Below are 17,095 nucleotides of genomic sequence, written 5' to 3'. Positions count from 1 at the left end.
AAACTATATTTACATACCTTTGGTACTCACCTTATGAAGTTTAGAACTCCATAAGTGATTACCTTATTACACGCTTTCCTATTTTCAAGCTATCTAATATTTTTCTGAATACAAGTGGTGTAACCAGATTACAAAAGATTTCTCTCAGATATGTTTAAGAGATCAGCTATTTCGAGATATCTTCCTCCTTCCTTCATGCCCCTTTTTATAGGAGATTTTGGAATCTTATCTTAGACAGGTGTTTTCCACCTTTCTTTGTTGGGTAGTTAGGCCATCTTATCTCCACCGAATTCTTCATTGTCTTCTTGTTGGGTGGACCTCTTCTTTTGAAATTAGATGCATTATCTTTTGAGTTTGTCTGCCACTTGTAACTATTGATGGGAAGTAGTCACAATTATAGAGACTTTTCTTGTATTATCTTCTGTCTTCTAGTAGCCACAGTTTTCTTTAATAAATTTCTTTATTAAAGTAGTGATAAAGGGCTACTTTAGTCACCATCACTTTTCCATTTTTGAATCAAAGAATTCTACAGGGAATTCTTCATCGTTAAGGGATGCTTGACTCGTATTTTCAACTACACAGTATTCACAATGATGATCACTGTAATTCCAAAGTAATTTGCATAATTCTTTAGCCATATCCTCTGATCCGTGCACTTGGTTGGATATAATTGCAGATAATAAATGATCGAGATAACAAATATCTTTTTCTTTGGTATCCATCATTGCATTGGAATAAATAATATGATCTTCGGATGGATAAACCCATATTTTTTCTTTCTCAGTAATTATCTGAGTTACATGTTCAAATATCTCTTTATATCCTTTTGCTCGTCTGTAGGGCATCATATTTAGAATATATTGATATCCATTTTTAACAACATTTTGATTGGTTGGTAAAAAATGTTGATTTGTGATTCCCATTTTGATCACATGGAAAGATGGATGCATATATTCAAGAATAGGATCCCACTCCATGGTTGCTGAATGGAATCTGATATATATATTTGTTGTTTTAACAACTTCAGTATATCTTTTAACAGCTTTCCTGATGTTGGCTGGAAGTTGAGCTATCTCTTTGAGATCTTTGCTAGGATATATACAGAGTATATTTCCTATCTCAAAGCAATTTCGAACCCAATTGGCTGGTGCTCCTGGATAAAAATTTATCTTGTTGTATTTTGAATAGTGGAGAGTCTTCATCCACTTTCCGATTTCCAGATACCAATCTGATAAAATATTGAAGATAACAATAAAGAGTGTTACTTCTTCATGGTTATTTTTGCTGGGAATTTTTGATTCATGGCATATTTTGACAATATCTTTCGGATCTATCCTTTCAATAGAAAGTTTAGATTGAGTTTGGCTCTGTGAAGGGCTACCTTGTCTTTTGATATCTTGAATATTTTTTTTACCAGTAATAGGTTTGAGTATTCCCTGTGAAGGAGTTCCTATTACCTTCTTTTATTTCCCTTTATTCTCGGGGAGAGCGATAGTATTCACAAGTCCCTGCGAAGGGATACTAGTCTTGGTACAAGTAACTTCTGCTTCAAGGGCTATATTTTTGCCTCGAAGGCTATCTTGGATATTTTGAATTTGGGTTTCCAAATAGGAAACTTTTATCTCAAGTATTTGGACTTTCGTCCTTAGATGTTCTAGCTCCATCCCTGCTAAGATAATCAGGAAGAAAATTAACTTTTCCTTTAATATATTCAATATCAAATTCGAAGTATGAGAACCAAATTTGTATTCTAATAATATATCTATTGGCAATAGATGGATCAACATTATTTTTCAAAAATGCTTTAACTTGAGTATTGTCAGTTCTAATCAAGAACTTCTTTGATAGTAAATAATCTTCATATTTTTGAACTCCTCTTTTTACAGCAATGAGTTCTTTTCTGTTCGTCTCATATCTTGTTTCAACTTCTTTGAATGTTCCTGATGTATAACCTGCAAGTATTTCGGGGCAAGAACAATCTTTTCATATTTATATTTTTTATGATTCTTTTTAACCTTTAACACTGCTCCCCAGTAATAATCTGAAGCATCAGTTTCCAGGATAAAGAAATCTTCTTCTTGTGGTATTACAAGTTTGGGGAACACCTTTAGTTCTTCTTTAACTTTCCTTATATTTTCAGAATCTTGTTTTTCCTAAGACCACATTATATTTTTTCTTAACTTTGGAAGAAAATAATTTTTTAATTTGGCACAATTTTCAGTAAATCCTTCAGCATAATTTAATATACCAAGGAAACTTTGTAATTGTTTTTTATCTTTGATTTCTTCAGGACCATTCGTATTGTCCTAAAGGATTGGGGGTACTAAATGCAGTTAATGGTTTACTTTCTTCTGTAAGCATTATTTGCCAAAACCCTGACTTACAATCAAATTTTGAAAATATCTTTTTGTTCTGTACTTGTTTAATAAGGGTGTCCTTATTTGGCAAGTAGTATCCATCAAACTTAGTAACTTAATTTAATTTCTTGTAATTTATCACCATTCTGGCTTTTCCTCTTTTTATCTCACTATGTTTTCTAACCATAAAGGCTGGGCTGCTATGTGGATTTTTACTAGGCCTAATCAGTCTGGCTTCTAGCAATTCTTTTATCTGATTTTTAAATTCTTTTTGATCATCAACACTATATTTCATGGGTTTGACTCTTACTATAGTATCTAGATTAATTAATTCTATCTTTACCTTTACTTTGTCTGTATTCCATTTTTCTAATGGATTTTCAGAATATGTTTCAGAAATTTCTTTTTTCAATTTTTCCAACCTATTTTCTGTTGTCATTTTTAAAACTGTAATTGGTTTAAATTTTTCTGTACTTCAACATCCACCACGTTGGGTTGAGGAACTCTGATGTTTTATATCTTTATATGCAATTGTAACAGCTTTATTTATTTTTGGTGTAAATATTTTATGTGCACAAGGTGTTGTGAACATATACTTATCAATATATTGTGTAAATGATGCATATTTTAATAGAAAATTTTGTCCTAATAAAATATCACATCCTATTGTGGTTGACATATATATTGTATCAACAAATACTTCTCTAAAGGAAATTAGAAAAGGTACTTGCGTAGCATACTTGCTGTATATTACCTTATTTCCACCTGCTGTTGTAGCAGTTACTATCTTCTTTGAATTGTATTTCCAATATTCAGATGGTAGTACATTTGGTAAACATAAACTTATTGTACTTCCTGTATCTAAGTAAGCAAGAAATTTAATTCTACAATAACCTTTTATATTAAGTATAATTTCAATATATGGGCTCATAGGATTAGTACTTATTACTCTTTCCATGATAACAATGATTTCATATTTTCATCTATTCTTGAAATGATAATTGGATTATCGTCAACTGTTATTTTCAGATATCCTTGACAGATTTTATAAGGACTATATTTCTCAAGAAAATTTTTTCCTAGTAGAATAGGTGAACGGTCAACTCCATATAACTCATCTTTGTATAAAATTATTTCTTTAATATATTCTTTCTGATCCTTTCCTACAAGTATAAGAGGAAATTTAACATATTTTCTTATTTCAAGATTATTTCCCAAATAATCCTTAAATATATATGGTTCTGGTATTTCAAAGTCTATTAAATGATTAACAAACTTGGCATTTACATGGCTTTTATCTGCTCCAGTGTCTATGAGGACAAGAAGATTTTTCTTAAACCCTTCTTGATTTACATATCTTGTCTTAATGTAATATTGTGAACTTGATGGTTCAGCAATACTTAAATTCTTAAGTCTGCTTATCCTAGAGTCTTGTCTAGAGGGAAATCTTGCAATAAGATTATCTCCTTCTAAGCTGACACTATTTCTTCTTATTAATTTTCCTTCAGAATTAATTTCTTTTGCTTGTTTATGAAAATCAAACATTATTTGTTCTGGTATTGTTACTTCATGTTCTTGGTATTTTCTAGGAGGTATATATTGTGATAATTCCTTAAAATCTTTATGTATGATAATGTTATCAGTTATTTTTCTTAGATTATTATGATGGCTAGTACTAAAAGCAAAAATTGATTTTATACTTATACTAATAGCCTTACTTTTTCGTAACATTTTCAAGTTTCCAATCCTATAGTATAGATTGAAACTTTGGTCAATATTTTCATCATTTAAAGATATTGCATAATTTGGTTTTACTGTAAATATTATCTTTTGATATACTAAGTTTCCTACAACTGTTCATAATAGGGTATCTATAGGATCTTGTAAGATTCTATTATCCATACAGTAGATTTCCATTGGTATATTCATGCATTCTCTAAAGAATTCTTTTACCATTATCTGGACTCCTCCTAATTCAATACATTTTAATTTATTTCTTACATTTTCTGGGATTTTAGATAATTTTTGTTTTACCCATTCTTTTGTAATTATAGGAATTCTTGCTTTTCCTATAGTATCTTCTATATTGATAGACATTTCTTTATAATTCATACTTACAATTGTTTTATTTACTCTTGATAAAATTTCTAAGAATCCTTGATGAAATATATCTTTTTTCTTGTAGATCTAATATCTTTTTAGTGATTCCTGCATATTTTTTAATATCAAAAGTAATTTCCTGATTAATACCTTCTATAGAATTTTCAACTTCTTCAGTTGTTTCAATTTCTATTTCTGATTGTTGTGTTTCCTGATTCATATATACTATTTTCTCATAGTCTTCTTCTGATGAAAATGTATCTGATTAGTAAATATTACTGCATTCACTACTTAAATCTTCAAAATATTCAATTGGTTCTATATCACTATCTTCTTGGAATTTTTCATAAATTCTAAGAGTTTTTATATTTTGTTTATCTTTCTTTTTAGGACATTGAGGGGCAATGTGTCCTTCTTCATTACAAATAAAATATCTACATTTTTTAATGTTTCTTGGTTTAAATTTCTTATTCCAATTTCTATTCTTGAAATATTTCTTCTATGGTTTAAAATTTCTTTTATTGAATTTTTTGTAATTTTTGAATTTTCTTTTATATTTCTTATATGGTTTATATTTCTTTTTATGGCATCCAAATTGTTCAATTTGGCCATTATCCTTATAACAACATAATGAATTCTTTCTTATTTTATAAGCTTTCTTATTTTCTAGTGCTTCTCTGCACCACATACCTATCATTCTTCTTGTAAATTCAATTCTACTTCCAAAACTATCTATTTTAACTCCTTCCTCTTCTCCTAGAGGTAATAATTTTTCATATTCTTTTAATAGTTTAATTCCCCATGGGAATGGTAATTTTGTAAAATAAGATCTTAATATAGGTTTGTTTTTTTGATAATCTCCTTGATTAAGTATATAGTATAGTTCTTCAAATTTACAAGTACATCTTTCTAATTCACACATATCACATATCTTTAGTTTTTCCATTGCTATCATTCCTTGATTATATTCATCCTGTTTTCTTTCTTCTTCATCAGAAGTATATCTATCTCCTAAAAATTCTGTTCTTAAGATTTTTTCAAATCTTTTTAATATCTCCTGTATATTTTGTTCATTTAGAGTATTTCTATTATCTAATACCTCAGTTCTATTTGTTCCATATTTTATCATTCCTTTAATAATTTCTGGTAATTTTCTCCACCATTCAGAAACCATTCCTCTGAATGTATGTTCTATAAATCCAAATGTTGTATATGTTTTCCATTTATTAAATTGTATTGCTAAATTTGTACTTTTCATCCATGTTTCAATAGCTTTATTTTTATCTACACAGTCTAAGTCTAACCATACTCCTGTTGTGTGGATTGGTTCATTATAAGATTTCGTTGGATTTATTTCTTTTATGGATTGTTTTCTTACATTTCCAGTGTATCTTTTCTGTGTTTTTCTATATTGGTTAATATCAACCTTAATGGGTATTGTAGTACCATAAGGATAATCTTGTTCCTCATCAATTTTATATCCTGACTTGAAGATGAGTTAGTATTCATCTTTATATTTTTCATTTTTTCAGTTAATTTTTCTAATTGTTTTTTATATTCTTCATACTCTTCTCCTGTAGATTATAAGAATTTTTGTTCTATTTCTTCTACATCTGTTATCATATATTGTTTTTCTTCATGTTTTTTCTTTTTATTATTTTCTCTTTTTGTTATCCTAAAATCTTGGGGTGGATTTATTATAATTCTATCCTTTCCTTTAAGACTTTTATCTAAAAGAGCATTTCCTATTTGTAGATTATGTTCTAGATTTTCTAATCTTTTATGTATATCCCCAAAATTTTCATTTGTGGTGTTTTTAGGTAAGTAAGGATAACTCGATTTTTTATGTTTTTCAACTTTTTTCAAAAATTCTTCAATTATATTCTCTCCATCTACTATATTCATCATTATTTTTGGTTCGTAATCTGGCTCTGATACCATTTTTTCGGAGTGTGCAGCGGAGGGGTAAATATTTTTGAGCCAATCAAAATCTTTATAAGTATCTAAAATGTCACAATAAAATTTATAAAATTCACTATTTTTTATTAATACTTTTTCTTTAATAATTTTATTTAATTCTTCTTCTCAAATTAAGAATTAATTTATATATATCATTTTCTGTTTTGATTGTATTATTATCCATAGAAACGTTTTTATTTTTTAATTTTGGATCTAAATATTCTGTAAAGAATCCTTTTATTTCTTCTTCTAAGTATTTTAATTCATTTTCTGTTGCATTTCTTAGATCAATAAAGTTTTCTATAATATTTGAGTTTAAATTAATTAATGATTTTTGATCTATATTTTCTTGAGGACCTATTTGAAGGTTTTTATACATTGCAGTGACTTTGGTTGCAATTTCTCTATAAGGGGTATTTTTGGAAAGATGATTGTTTGAAAACTATTTTTCAAATATTTTCATTTCTTAGTCTATTTTCAAAAACCTTCCTTTTATTTAGGCTAGAAAAAAAAATGATCGATCCGCAAAGTTCAGTCCATATAAAAAAAAAAATTATATATATATATATCTTATATTTAAATTGCAGAATTGGAAATGCATTGACATTTCGTATAGAAATCTAGAAATCAAATTGCCTACCTCATGTTCATTTTGATACATAATCGTAAATTACGAGCATATTTAATCATATATAAATAAATATACGCATTCTATCATACATTAATATTAACATAATATTGAACTAAACATGATTTAGAGGTGGTTTGATAGGGATTAAAATTAGATTTTTAGTAGATTTTAAAAGAAGTTTTTGAAATGTATGATTTAAAAGTCGTGGGACTTGCGAAAGATATGGTTTATATTGATTGTATTTACTTTAACTCATATTAAAATTTGAGCCAAATAGGGGCTTATTAGTCAGATGTGTTACAATTTTATTTATTTATTTATTTATTTTAATGGAAAAATTGTATCCGAAGGGTAGCGTAGTAGTCACTTTTACAAAAGAAAATAACTTATATTTGACTTTTTCTTTTTCGTTTAGCATATTAAATTGGATAATTACAGAATTTAAAAGAATATCTTTTCTTTTAGACAAATCTTTAATCAATGCTATTGGCTGTTTGAATTCGCCTCACTTTCCCACGTAATGTCTTCTAGATGATCCTTTTATCGTCGTCAATTCCTTGTTTGACACAGTCTTTAAAACTAATTTTAAACTAGTTTTTAATAACATATTCTCTTCATAAAAAAAAAATGTACCATAAATTCATAACTTTTCCTCCTTCTAAGTACATATTCTCTTACATATATCTATTTTTATAAAAAATTATTCTAAAAACATCTGAAAAAAAGACTCTCATAAAAGAATTAACAACACATTCATGATATGATTCCCCCCTTCATTACTTTTTCACACTGCAAAACTCTCAAGAGCAACAAATTTGTACGAGGGGGACTATAAGAGAGAAATGTTACAATTCTTGAACCCTCGACCTTAACTGCGAAATCGACTATTTTTAATTAATCAAGACAAGTATAATTAGTACGTGGAAAGATTATCAACTAAGAGAGGATATAAAGACACAGAGTGAAACTGATCATTCAAAATTGTTTTTAACGTGATCAATTCTTGAAAACAAAATTGAAATCAAAAATAATTTTCCACACAAACTCATAATTTGTTCATAGTTTTAGCCTTAAAAAAAGTCACTTTTCACAAATCAATTCTTGATAAATTTCTACCAAACAGAGATGAAAACAGATTCAAATATGCTAGAAAAACATTTTTCTTTTCTTTTATCTTTAGAACAATATTATTTTGCACCAGTAATGTTGAATGCCAATTTAGGTGTCAACATATTTATGAATCATATTAAGCCCATGTTTGGCCTCCATTAAATTAAAATTCATTTTTCTTATCAACCACACATTTTTCAAAAAATTACTATTTCATTCATTAAAATTGGAAAAAATGAAGGGCTAAATAGGTCATAATTCATTGTATCTAATTGAACATGTAATTTAATGCAACTAATATTACCATTTACACTGTTGTTAAACATTAGTAGTGTTAAATAGAATCACTCAGCATTACTAGATAACATTATTTCTAGATAAGTCAGTTTTAGGGGTTGTTTGAGCTCTATTATTTTCACAAAAATATACCTTGTAATAGTGTTATGATGAAGAATAAGTAGTTAAAAAATAAGAAATAATTTTGAATTTAAATGTAATATCATTATATTAAAAATGTAATTGAAATGAAGTCAAATTGCTGTTTAAAAATGTGTTTTGATGGAAAAATGGGGCTCAAATAAGGACTTAATTGAATTCATTACATAATATCATCTAAATTTATATTTTAGCATTATTAGTGTCAGATAACATTATTTTAACAGGATTTTTTTTTTAAGTACAGGAAAAATTTACAGAATTCATGTAGGATTTTGAAATGAAAAAAAAATCTCATCCGTCTGTGTTTTATATTTTTTCTCATTTTTGAATGATGTTTCAACACCTATATATATAAGAAAAAGAAAAAGCTCCCCTGGGCACAACTCAACTGGTGGATCAATCAACATTGGCTTGCTTCCAGCGGCGGGGCCGAGAGTTCGATTTTTGGTGGGAACCTGCGGCCAAAAAATTTGGTATGGAGCAATCACTGTGGAGTAGGGTCTCTTATGCGCAGAAGTGTACAATCAATGGGGAGAACCTGTAATCCAGTTGAGGCATAACCCGCGATTTACCCTTTCAAAGTTTTAGGGGCATGGATTTTGGAGGTCCAGGATTTAGTCTGGTGTAAGTTGGGATACCTGGATTAAAAAAAAAACAACTTTGTACAAAATTTCTCTATTTATCGCATTACTCATTTTAACATTATTGGTGTCATTCAAAGAAAACAACATTGAGGGTCGTGTCAATCAATATCCAAAAATAACAGCAACACTCCCTTGTTCATCGTGCCACACGCATTATCAATCTTATCCCTTCATTACGACAAAACAGATCGGGAGCATTGCACCACGTCACACGTTATTATATAAATCCGCACCGCCCCGGTGTCAATTACCAAAAAGCAAAATACCAGAAAAAGTAAAGCAATACCCGCCAGTGTAATTTAGTGAAGAAAAGAAATATAAAAGCTAAAATGCACTCGTGGTCAGCATCACCTGCGGATCGGAGGTTAAGTGCACTGATCAGACACCTTGAAGGATCATCGAATGCCATGGATTCCGATACCATTACAGCCTATCCAACTTCGGGCTTTCCTGGAGCCCGCAATTCTGTCTTCGAGCATATTGTTCGGGCCCCCGAAGATCCAATTCTCGGCGTAATTTACTAATTTTCTTTGTGCGCGTGTGTATTCGTTGAATATATATGCTGATTAAATCAAAAGATTTATTGCAGTTTATTTTTAATTATATATGAGTTATATAGTTGTGATCTTTTAATTTTTTGAAAGAATGAATTTCGCTAACTTGAAATCGAAGAAACAGTTGTAATCAGGATATAAGTTGTTATCAGCGTCACGTCTTGAATTAATTTTGCTAATAATCTACCTGTTGATGGAGTGACTGCAAAATAATAAATTGAACTAGTTATGCTTGAAAATTTTCTCTATTTTTATTTGGAAAATCCAACTATGTAAGGAAAGATTTTTTAATTTTTTGGGTATCCTTTTTTCTGACAAGATTTGGATAATAAAATTTTGGTATTATACATGTGAATCAATAGGTAACTGTTGCGTACAATAAGGACACAAGCCCGCTGAAGTTGAATCTGGGTGTTGGTGCTTATCGGACAGAGGTGAATTTTCCATGCTTAATGTTGTGCCTTTTAATTACGCAATCAGTCGTAACTAGTCCTGGCTAGTTTTTGTGTTGATCGCCTGCATGATATGTGGTATAACAGGAAGGAAAACCTCTTGTTTTGAATGTCGTTAGAAGAGCAGAGCAAATGCTAGTGAATGACAGGTGAGTATAAAGTTCTGTTATTACCATTTACAAAGATTTCTATTTGTTGATTTGGTGACTGAAGTTGATTTATGTGCAGTTCTCGTGTAAAGGAGTATCTTCCAATTGTTGGGTTGGCAGATTTCAATAAATTGAGTGCGAAGCTCATACTTGGTGCCGACAGGTACAAAATTATCTATTTTGCATTTCATATGTAGATGGCTAGTCCGAATGTTAAGGAAAGATAAATTATGATTTGAATGAGAAATTTTCTTTTTTGCTTGTGTATAAACTTTCTCGAAGAGTTTTGTTATCTGATGCCTAAACATTGGTCATATTCATGTAAAAACTTTTATTGGTGACTTGAAGATAAAATGGCAGGTGAGCTTCGCTATCTATGGATTCAACAGGCAATTGTTTACTAGGGCAAGAGTCATCATAAGGCAAGGCTAAAGGCAATGTCAATTAATAGCTGCCCCTGCGAGAGCCCTTCATTTTACCAAAATACCCCTTTAACCTCTGAGTTATATCCCTTTCGTGTCCCCATCGAAAAATAGAATTGACTAATCTTAAGTCAAAGGGTCGAGAAACTCGTGACAACTAACAAAACCCTACTCAACTAATCTCATAAGTAAAGCCCTGTTCACATCTCGACTGATTTTTAAAAAGAAAAAACCTACTAGTCTAGATTGACGGGAATGATTAAAGAACTGCATCTCATTCCTTCGGGGACTTTTGTTTTTCCTACTTGTACTGTATGTACTGACTGCCTGCCTCAATGCCCGTTGACTTACTGGTCACGTTACTGAGTTCCTAGGAACGAGCAAGGAAGGATTTTGAGCCCCAACGACAAAGGAACCTACGGGCGGGGCATTTTCGGGGAGTAGCCCGCTTCCCATTACTCAATAGGGCAATTCCTCGCACATAATTAAGGGAGCCATTGAAAGGTGACTAAAACACCAGAAACGACGACTACCCGAGCTAATGATAGAGGCAAGAACACTTTCCGGCCAGGCCTTACTATAACCAACCTCACAGATCCAACTCAATCTTTTACGCCGATGTATCGTACTCTCTCGACCAGGTCATCAAAAAGACTGCTAAATCTTTCCGAAGTGAGAGAAGGAGGGAAGGCGCGCTACAACGAACATAACAGCTAGCTGTTATCTAAAACGGGTTTTGCCAGAACTATGGGCCCAAAAATCTTTTTTTTTGCATAAATTTTTAGTAGGTTTTTACTTTTTCATTTTTTTCCCATTAAAAATAAGGCCCGTGTAAGTTGGCTGAAGCGGGTTGCGAGCCTCTACAGCCTGACTCACCCACAACATTTTTGCACCAGCCCTGACCTGTCGGGTGGTTGACGCCCCTATTCTTTAGTTGATTGATCACCAAATACTAGTGTCGCTATAATTAATCTCCATTCTCCTCTATAGTTTCTGGCTGCAATTTCTCGGGATGACACTTCAGTTGGATGATGATCCTCTTGCAACATTTTCAATTCCTTTTTCCGTTTTGTGAAAAAAGGTCATAAATGGTCAAATTAAATCTTTGTTGATATTTCTTAGTTCCATTACATATGACTCATACCATGGATGGTGTTATCAGTTATGTAATCTCAAAATTTACATGCTTGGACAGTCTTGCCATCCAAGAGAACAGGGTCACAACTGTTCAGTGCTTGTCTGGCACTGGCTCATTACGGGTTGGAGGTGAATTTTTGGCTCGACATTATCATCAAGTAAGTGTAGATCTACTCATCCACCCTCTACCTAATCTCTCTTATCCAGTTAATAGCAATATGTGCATATATGTCCAGAACTTACCTGTTGTACTATGGTTTGCAGCGTACTATATATATTCCACAGCCAACGTGGGGAAACCACCCAAAAGTTTTTACTTTAGCTGGGTTATCAGTAAAAACTTTCCGCTACTATGATCCAGTAACTCGTGGACTCAATTTTCAAGGTTCGGACTTTTTACAAGAAACAATTTAAAAGTTTCCAAATAGATCTAACTAAATATTCACCCATTAGTGATTTTGGCAGATAAATATTATTTTTTCCTCAACCAACGTATAGACAAGGACAGAAGGCAGTTCCATGTTTGATTCCTTAACCACAAAACATCATTTTTTTTGGAGTATGGAATCTCAAAATGTAGAGTATATTTATTCTGACTATGTTGCATGAATAGAACCTGAGGACATGGTGAACTAACAAGGGAGTAATTTTTGTTGGAGTGATTGCTAATAGATTGAGTGGGTGATAAAAGCACTCTTTCTGCTCCCCTATCTCTGCTTCTACTTTATGGAGCATGACCTGCAAAGGATTTTGGATTGAGCATTTCAAGCACCTCACTGTATATGTCTCACGTTCTTGATATCTGCATCAAAATTTGAAGATTGGATTGATCGAGTTGTCACCTTCAGCTTTGCATGTTATTCCTTTACTTGATATGTATTTAAACAGAATTGCTATTAGTAATCATATATATGTGCCCAAGTTTTTACATGTATTATGCAGGTCTTATTAATTTGTCTGATGTATCCTCTTTGGCATATAACAGGTTTGTTGGAAGACCTTGGTTCTGCTCCTTCAGGAGCAATTGTGCTTCTTCATGCATGCGCTCATAACCCAACTGGTGTGGATCCAACTCCTCAGCAGTGGGAACAAATTAGACAGTTAATGAGATCGAAAGCATTGCTACCTTTCTTTGATAGTGCTTATCAGGTGGGAGAACTTTTTCGCATCAAAGTCGCAAGAAGAGCATGCTTGGCTAAGCTTAAAAAGTTTACGTATAAGTAATTAAAGAAGTTTCAATATGTAGTTAAAAATTATATTTTTAGTCGATTTTAATAAATGTTGATGAAATATGTGGTTGAAAAATTGATAAAGTCGTGGGTCTCATGAAATGTGTGGTTAAAATTAATTATTGACTTTGACTTAGATTTTTATCAAAATTTTAAAAAACCACCAAATGGGCTTAGCTGTAAAAGTGGGACTCTAGTGAGTTATTTATTTCGACAGCGTTGCTCTCAAATTAAATATCTTCTTTTGGGAAAGAAAAATGTTATCTGGAAATTTGGAAAATAAGTTGCTTAAAAGTAACTGCTACATTTTTTAAGCTAAGCCAAACATTGATCACATCAATGGCATCTGATTCAGAGAGATGGACCGATCTATTCAAAATCTTACGGTTCATTTTATATTGAGATTGAACACGATATTTCAGGGTTTTGCAAGTGGAAATCTAGATGCAGATGCACATTCTGTTCGGTTGTTTGTAGGGGATGGGGGCGAGTGTCTTATAGCCCAAAGTTATGCAAAGAACATGGGGCTTTATGGCGAACGTGTTGGTGCCCTAAGCATTGTAAGTCATCTTTAGAAGTATCTCTGTAATATAGTTTAACGAGAGTTTGACCTTTTGGTCAGTTAAAATATCCATCACCCACAGAAAAAAAGAGGAGAAAAAAATCAACAGTCTGCTGGCCACATTCTTCTTGTGTTCTATTTTAATAAACTTTTTCAACTATTTGTACCTGTGTGTTTCAGTAATGATTTACCTGCATCACAAGTTCCTTCTTTTCTAAGAACCATATTTCTGTTTTCATCAGATATAACATCTGTGTAGAATATATGAAAACTATCCCTTCGTTTTCAAATCCTAGCTCCAAATATATTTGCATTTACATTGAAAGGCAATTTGTAACTGAAAATTTTTAGTGGCTTATATTATTATGATGTGCTAAAATTATGGCTGTATATGAAGAAAACCATATATCTACAAAATGGAAGTATACCCATGTGAGAACTAAAAAAATCCCTCTATTGTTTTGCTTTTTACTAATGTCCTTTACATCATCTTATAGTTGAGAATGCACAATGGCATTACTCTGACAGCATGTATAATGACGATAGGTTTATTAGAGTGGTGAAAAAGTTTGTGATCTTTCTAATGTTATCCATTTATCTTCCTGTCCAAGCTTATAAATTGTCATTTCCACGGGTAAACTGAGTTATTATAAATTACTCAAAATATTTTCAATTTTGCAGGTTTGCAAGTCTGCTGATGTGGCAAGCCGAGTAGAGAGTCAGTTGAAACTGGTGATCAGGCCAATGTATTCAAACCCTCCCATTCATGGTGCATCGATTGTTGCCACCATCCTTAAGGACAGGTATTATACTATTTTGCAATTGAATTCATGAAATATACTCTATATTTACCCTACTGTATGTGAACATATAAAGTTATTTGAAAGTAAGAATTGCTAGTATCATCCAATCTGTTATTCTTTAGTCAAGATAATTTATGTTTCGTAGTAACATGTCTGCAGAAATATGTACCAAGAGTGGACCATTGAGCTGAAGGCAATGGCTGATCGTATTATCAACATGCGACATCTACTATTTGATGCATTACGCTCTAGAGGTAATTCTCATCCACCTTTTTAATGACTAGATCTTTGTATCCTGGCGTTCAGGTATTCTTTGAGCAGTCTTTTGATGTATTAACCATGACTGTGATTTTGATTGTTTAGGAACCTTTTTGTTCTGCTAATAGGTGGAAAAACTCAAGTTTTTTCCATCTAGTGATGGAACCATTTTTATTTTTATTTTTTTATATTTTTTTGGGACACCAGGGACTTATGCCAGCTATGTCAGTTCGGGCTCATGAATTGTTTTAATCTGGGCATTTGAGCTCTGATTCCAAATTAGTAGATCAACTGTTGCTTTCTTTTAGATAGCAAATCGCATGATTATTCTTTTTCAAAGAAACTGAATTCCATAGAGTCCAGAGAATTAAAACTTAAAAGAATGTGTGTATGATTGTTTATGACTCAATGTTGAATTGCATCCGTGCTAAACACCTGGCTGGATATTCGTAAGCTGGACTGCCAACCCCGCTAAGATCTCAGATCTTTTAAAATAATGTTAAAATCATATGTATTAACATTTTGTATGTATTGGCAGGAACACCTGGTGATTGGAGCCACATTATTAAGCAGATTGGAATGTTTACTTTCACTGGGCTTAACTCTGAGCAAGTAGCCTTCATGACGAAGGAATACCACATCTACATGACATCTGATGGGTAACCTTGTCTACTGAGAATTTCTAACACTGAGCATTGCATCCCCCCTTTGACAAATCAATAGTTGGCTAAGCTTAAGAATAAGTAAAAGTTACTATTAACTAAATTTAAATATGCTTAGGCGTACTATTTCCTTATTTATATATGTGAGAAAAGATACTGATTTTGACAATAACTCTCATCTGACTATCAGAATAACTGTTTTTACTCATGATTTTATAACTTTCATCAATAAAAAAATTGATGAAACTTATCTACTTATAAATAAAATTCGCAAGCTAAGCTAAACAAGCAAGACAGAAATTGACCATCTTGTTAAAATGGAAAGTCGAGAGATGATTAAAATTAGTTTAAAGAGAGTTTTTACCATTTAGCTCCTATATGTCAAAGATATTAGCAGCTTTGATACATTTATTGGACTGGAATTTTTAGTTTAGTTAACTTAATGCCAAGCAAAAGAAAGTTATGATTCTATCTTCCTAGTTGTAAATGAATAGACAATTGCTGTTATTATTTCAAGATGATCCATTAATATTACGTCATATGTATTGATAATCTACCTTGTACTAGTATACAGGCAACTGTGAATCCTATTAGAATATCTAACTATTAGTCGCTAACTTTCTATTGCTTGACTTTATAGGCGAATTAGCATGGCTGGTCTGAGTTCCAGGACAGTACCACACCTTGTGGAAGCTATACATGCTGCTGTAACCCGACTTGTCTGAGGGTTTTGCTCATTGGCTCAATTTTTCTGCAGTTCGCTCTCGCACTGTGAATCACAGCAGCCAATGCTCACAGAGATTACAAGAAGTGTTTTAGGAAATAATAATAATAATAATAGTATTAATAACAATAATTGCCTCACAAAATTGGAGGCTGAAACAAATTGCTTCTCTGGGATATGTGTGGTGTATTTTATACAACGAAATTTATGTTTTATCTAAGTTTACATTGAAGCTACAAAATAGACTTGATTTTGTCTTGTGAAATATCCATCAATCATGTTACATATACAGGTTCAAAAACTAGTGGGACACGTGTCGACGTGTGATTGGACAGTTTAAAAAATTAAAACAAAAAGAAAATCAATCATTTGCTGTCAAATTAGTTTGTCTCATTCTTCCCTGTTTTTAAGTCTTGTTAAGTGGTTTTATTCAATATCCATTTAGTTCTTTGAAGTTGTGGATGAAGAAAAGGAGAATTTCACAAGGGATTATGTCAAGAAACAACTAGAAAAACAGACTCAAGATGAAAGTACAAGGAAAGAGCAAGTTGTAATGTTATAACCAACTCGGATCGATTGTTCAACTAGAAATTCCTGGTCAGGTTAAAAACATTGATAAAGAATATATTACCAGGGAACTCGAAAGTTAAACAATGAGAAAGAATAGATTGCCAGGGAACTCGAAAATTACTTCGAGGCTGGTCGATGAAAGGCCGACGGAACTTGGTCCACTGTGCCCCCAGGATGGGAAAGGTGAATATTGAGTATATTTGGAGTTTGGTGATGGTGCCAATGGCAACATCTTGTTGTAAAACAAGATAAAGGTGCAACTTCACTGAAATTTTTGGTTCACATTTTCAAGAGCATTTATCTTTGCTATATAAAAAGGAGAATGTGAAGTTAC

At 31.8% G+C, this 17,095-nt stretch overlaps 1 protein-coding gene across 1 annotated transcript; it reads left to right on the top strand.

The window, feature by feature from the left end:
• The first annotated feature begins 9,463 nt into the window (after positions 1-9,463).
• Positions 9,464-16,444, top strand: LOC111375890 (aspartate aminotransferase, cytoplasmic-like). Its single transcript, XM_022998803.1, has 12 exons — positions 9,464-9,751; positions 10,156-10,227; positions 10,333-10,394; positions 10,474-10,557; positions 12,012-12,111; positions 12,218-12,338; positions 12,939-13,102; positions 13,605-13,742; positions 14,426-14,547; positions 14,707-14,801; positions 15,344-15,464; positions 16,108-16,444. The coding sequence occupies exons 1-12, from the start codon at positions 9,569-9,571 to the stop codon at positions 16,190-16,192; spliced, it is 1,347 nt and encodes a 448-aa protein (XP_022854571.1). The 5' UTR covers positions 9,464-9,568; the 3' UTR covers positions 16,193-16,444.
• The last annotated feature ends 651 nt before the right edge of the window (positions 16,445-17,095 follow it).

This window comes from Olea europaea, unplaced genomic scaffold, assembly GCF_002742605.1.
Source record: "Olea europaea var. sylvestris unplaced genomic scaffold, O_europaea_v1 scaffold1429, whole genome shotgun sequence".
In the NCBI taxonomy this organism is placed as follows: domain Eukaryota; kingdom Viridiplantae; phylum Streptophyta; class Magnoliopsida; order Lamiales; family Oleaceae; genus Olea; species Olea europaea.
The sequence above is the reverse complement of the archived record's forward strand: the minus strand, read 5'-3'. Positions and strand labels throughout refer to the sequence as shown.

What these genes read in the sequence shown, in the direction of transcription:
- LOC111375890 (XM_022998803.1), top strand. Translation starts at nt 9,569, where the DNA reads ATGCACTCGTGGTCAGCATCACCTGCGGATCGGAGGTTAAGTGCACTG. An exon ending in TCTTTGATAGTGCTTATCAG is followed by an intron (nt 13,103 to 13,604) that starts GTGGGAGAACTT and finishes ACGATATTTCAG; the next exon opens with GGTTTTGCAAGTGGAAATCT. An exon ending in GCCACCATCCTTAAGGACAG is followed by an intron (nt 14,548 to 14,706) that starts GTATTATACTAT and finishes ACATGTCTGCAG; the next exon opens with AAATATGTACCAAGAGTGGA.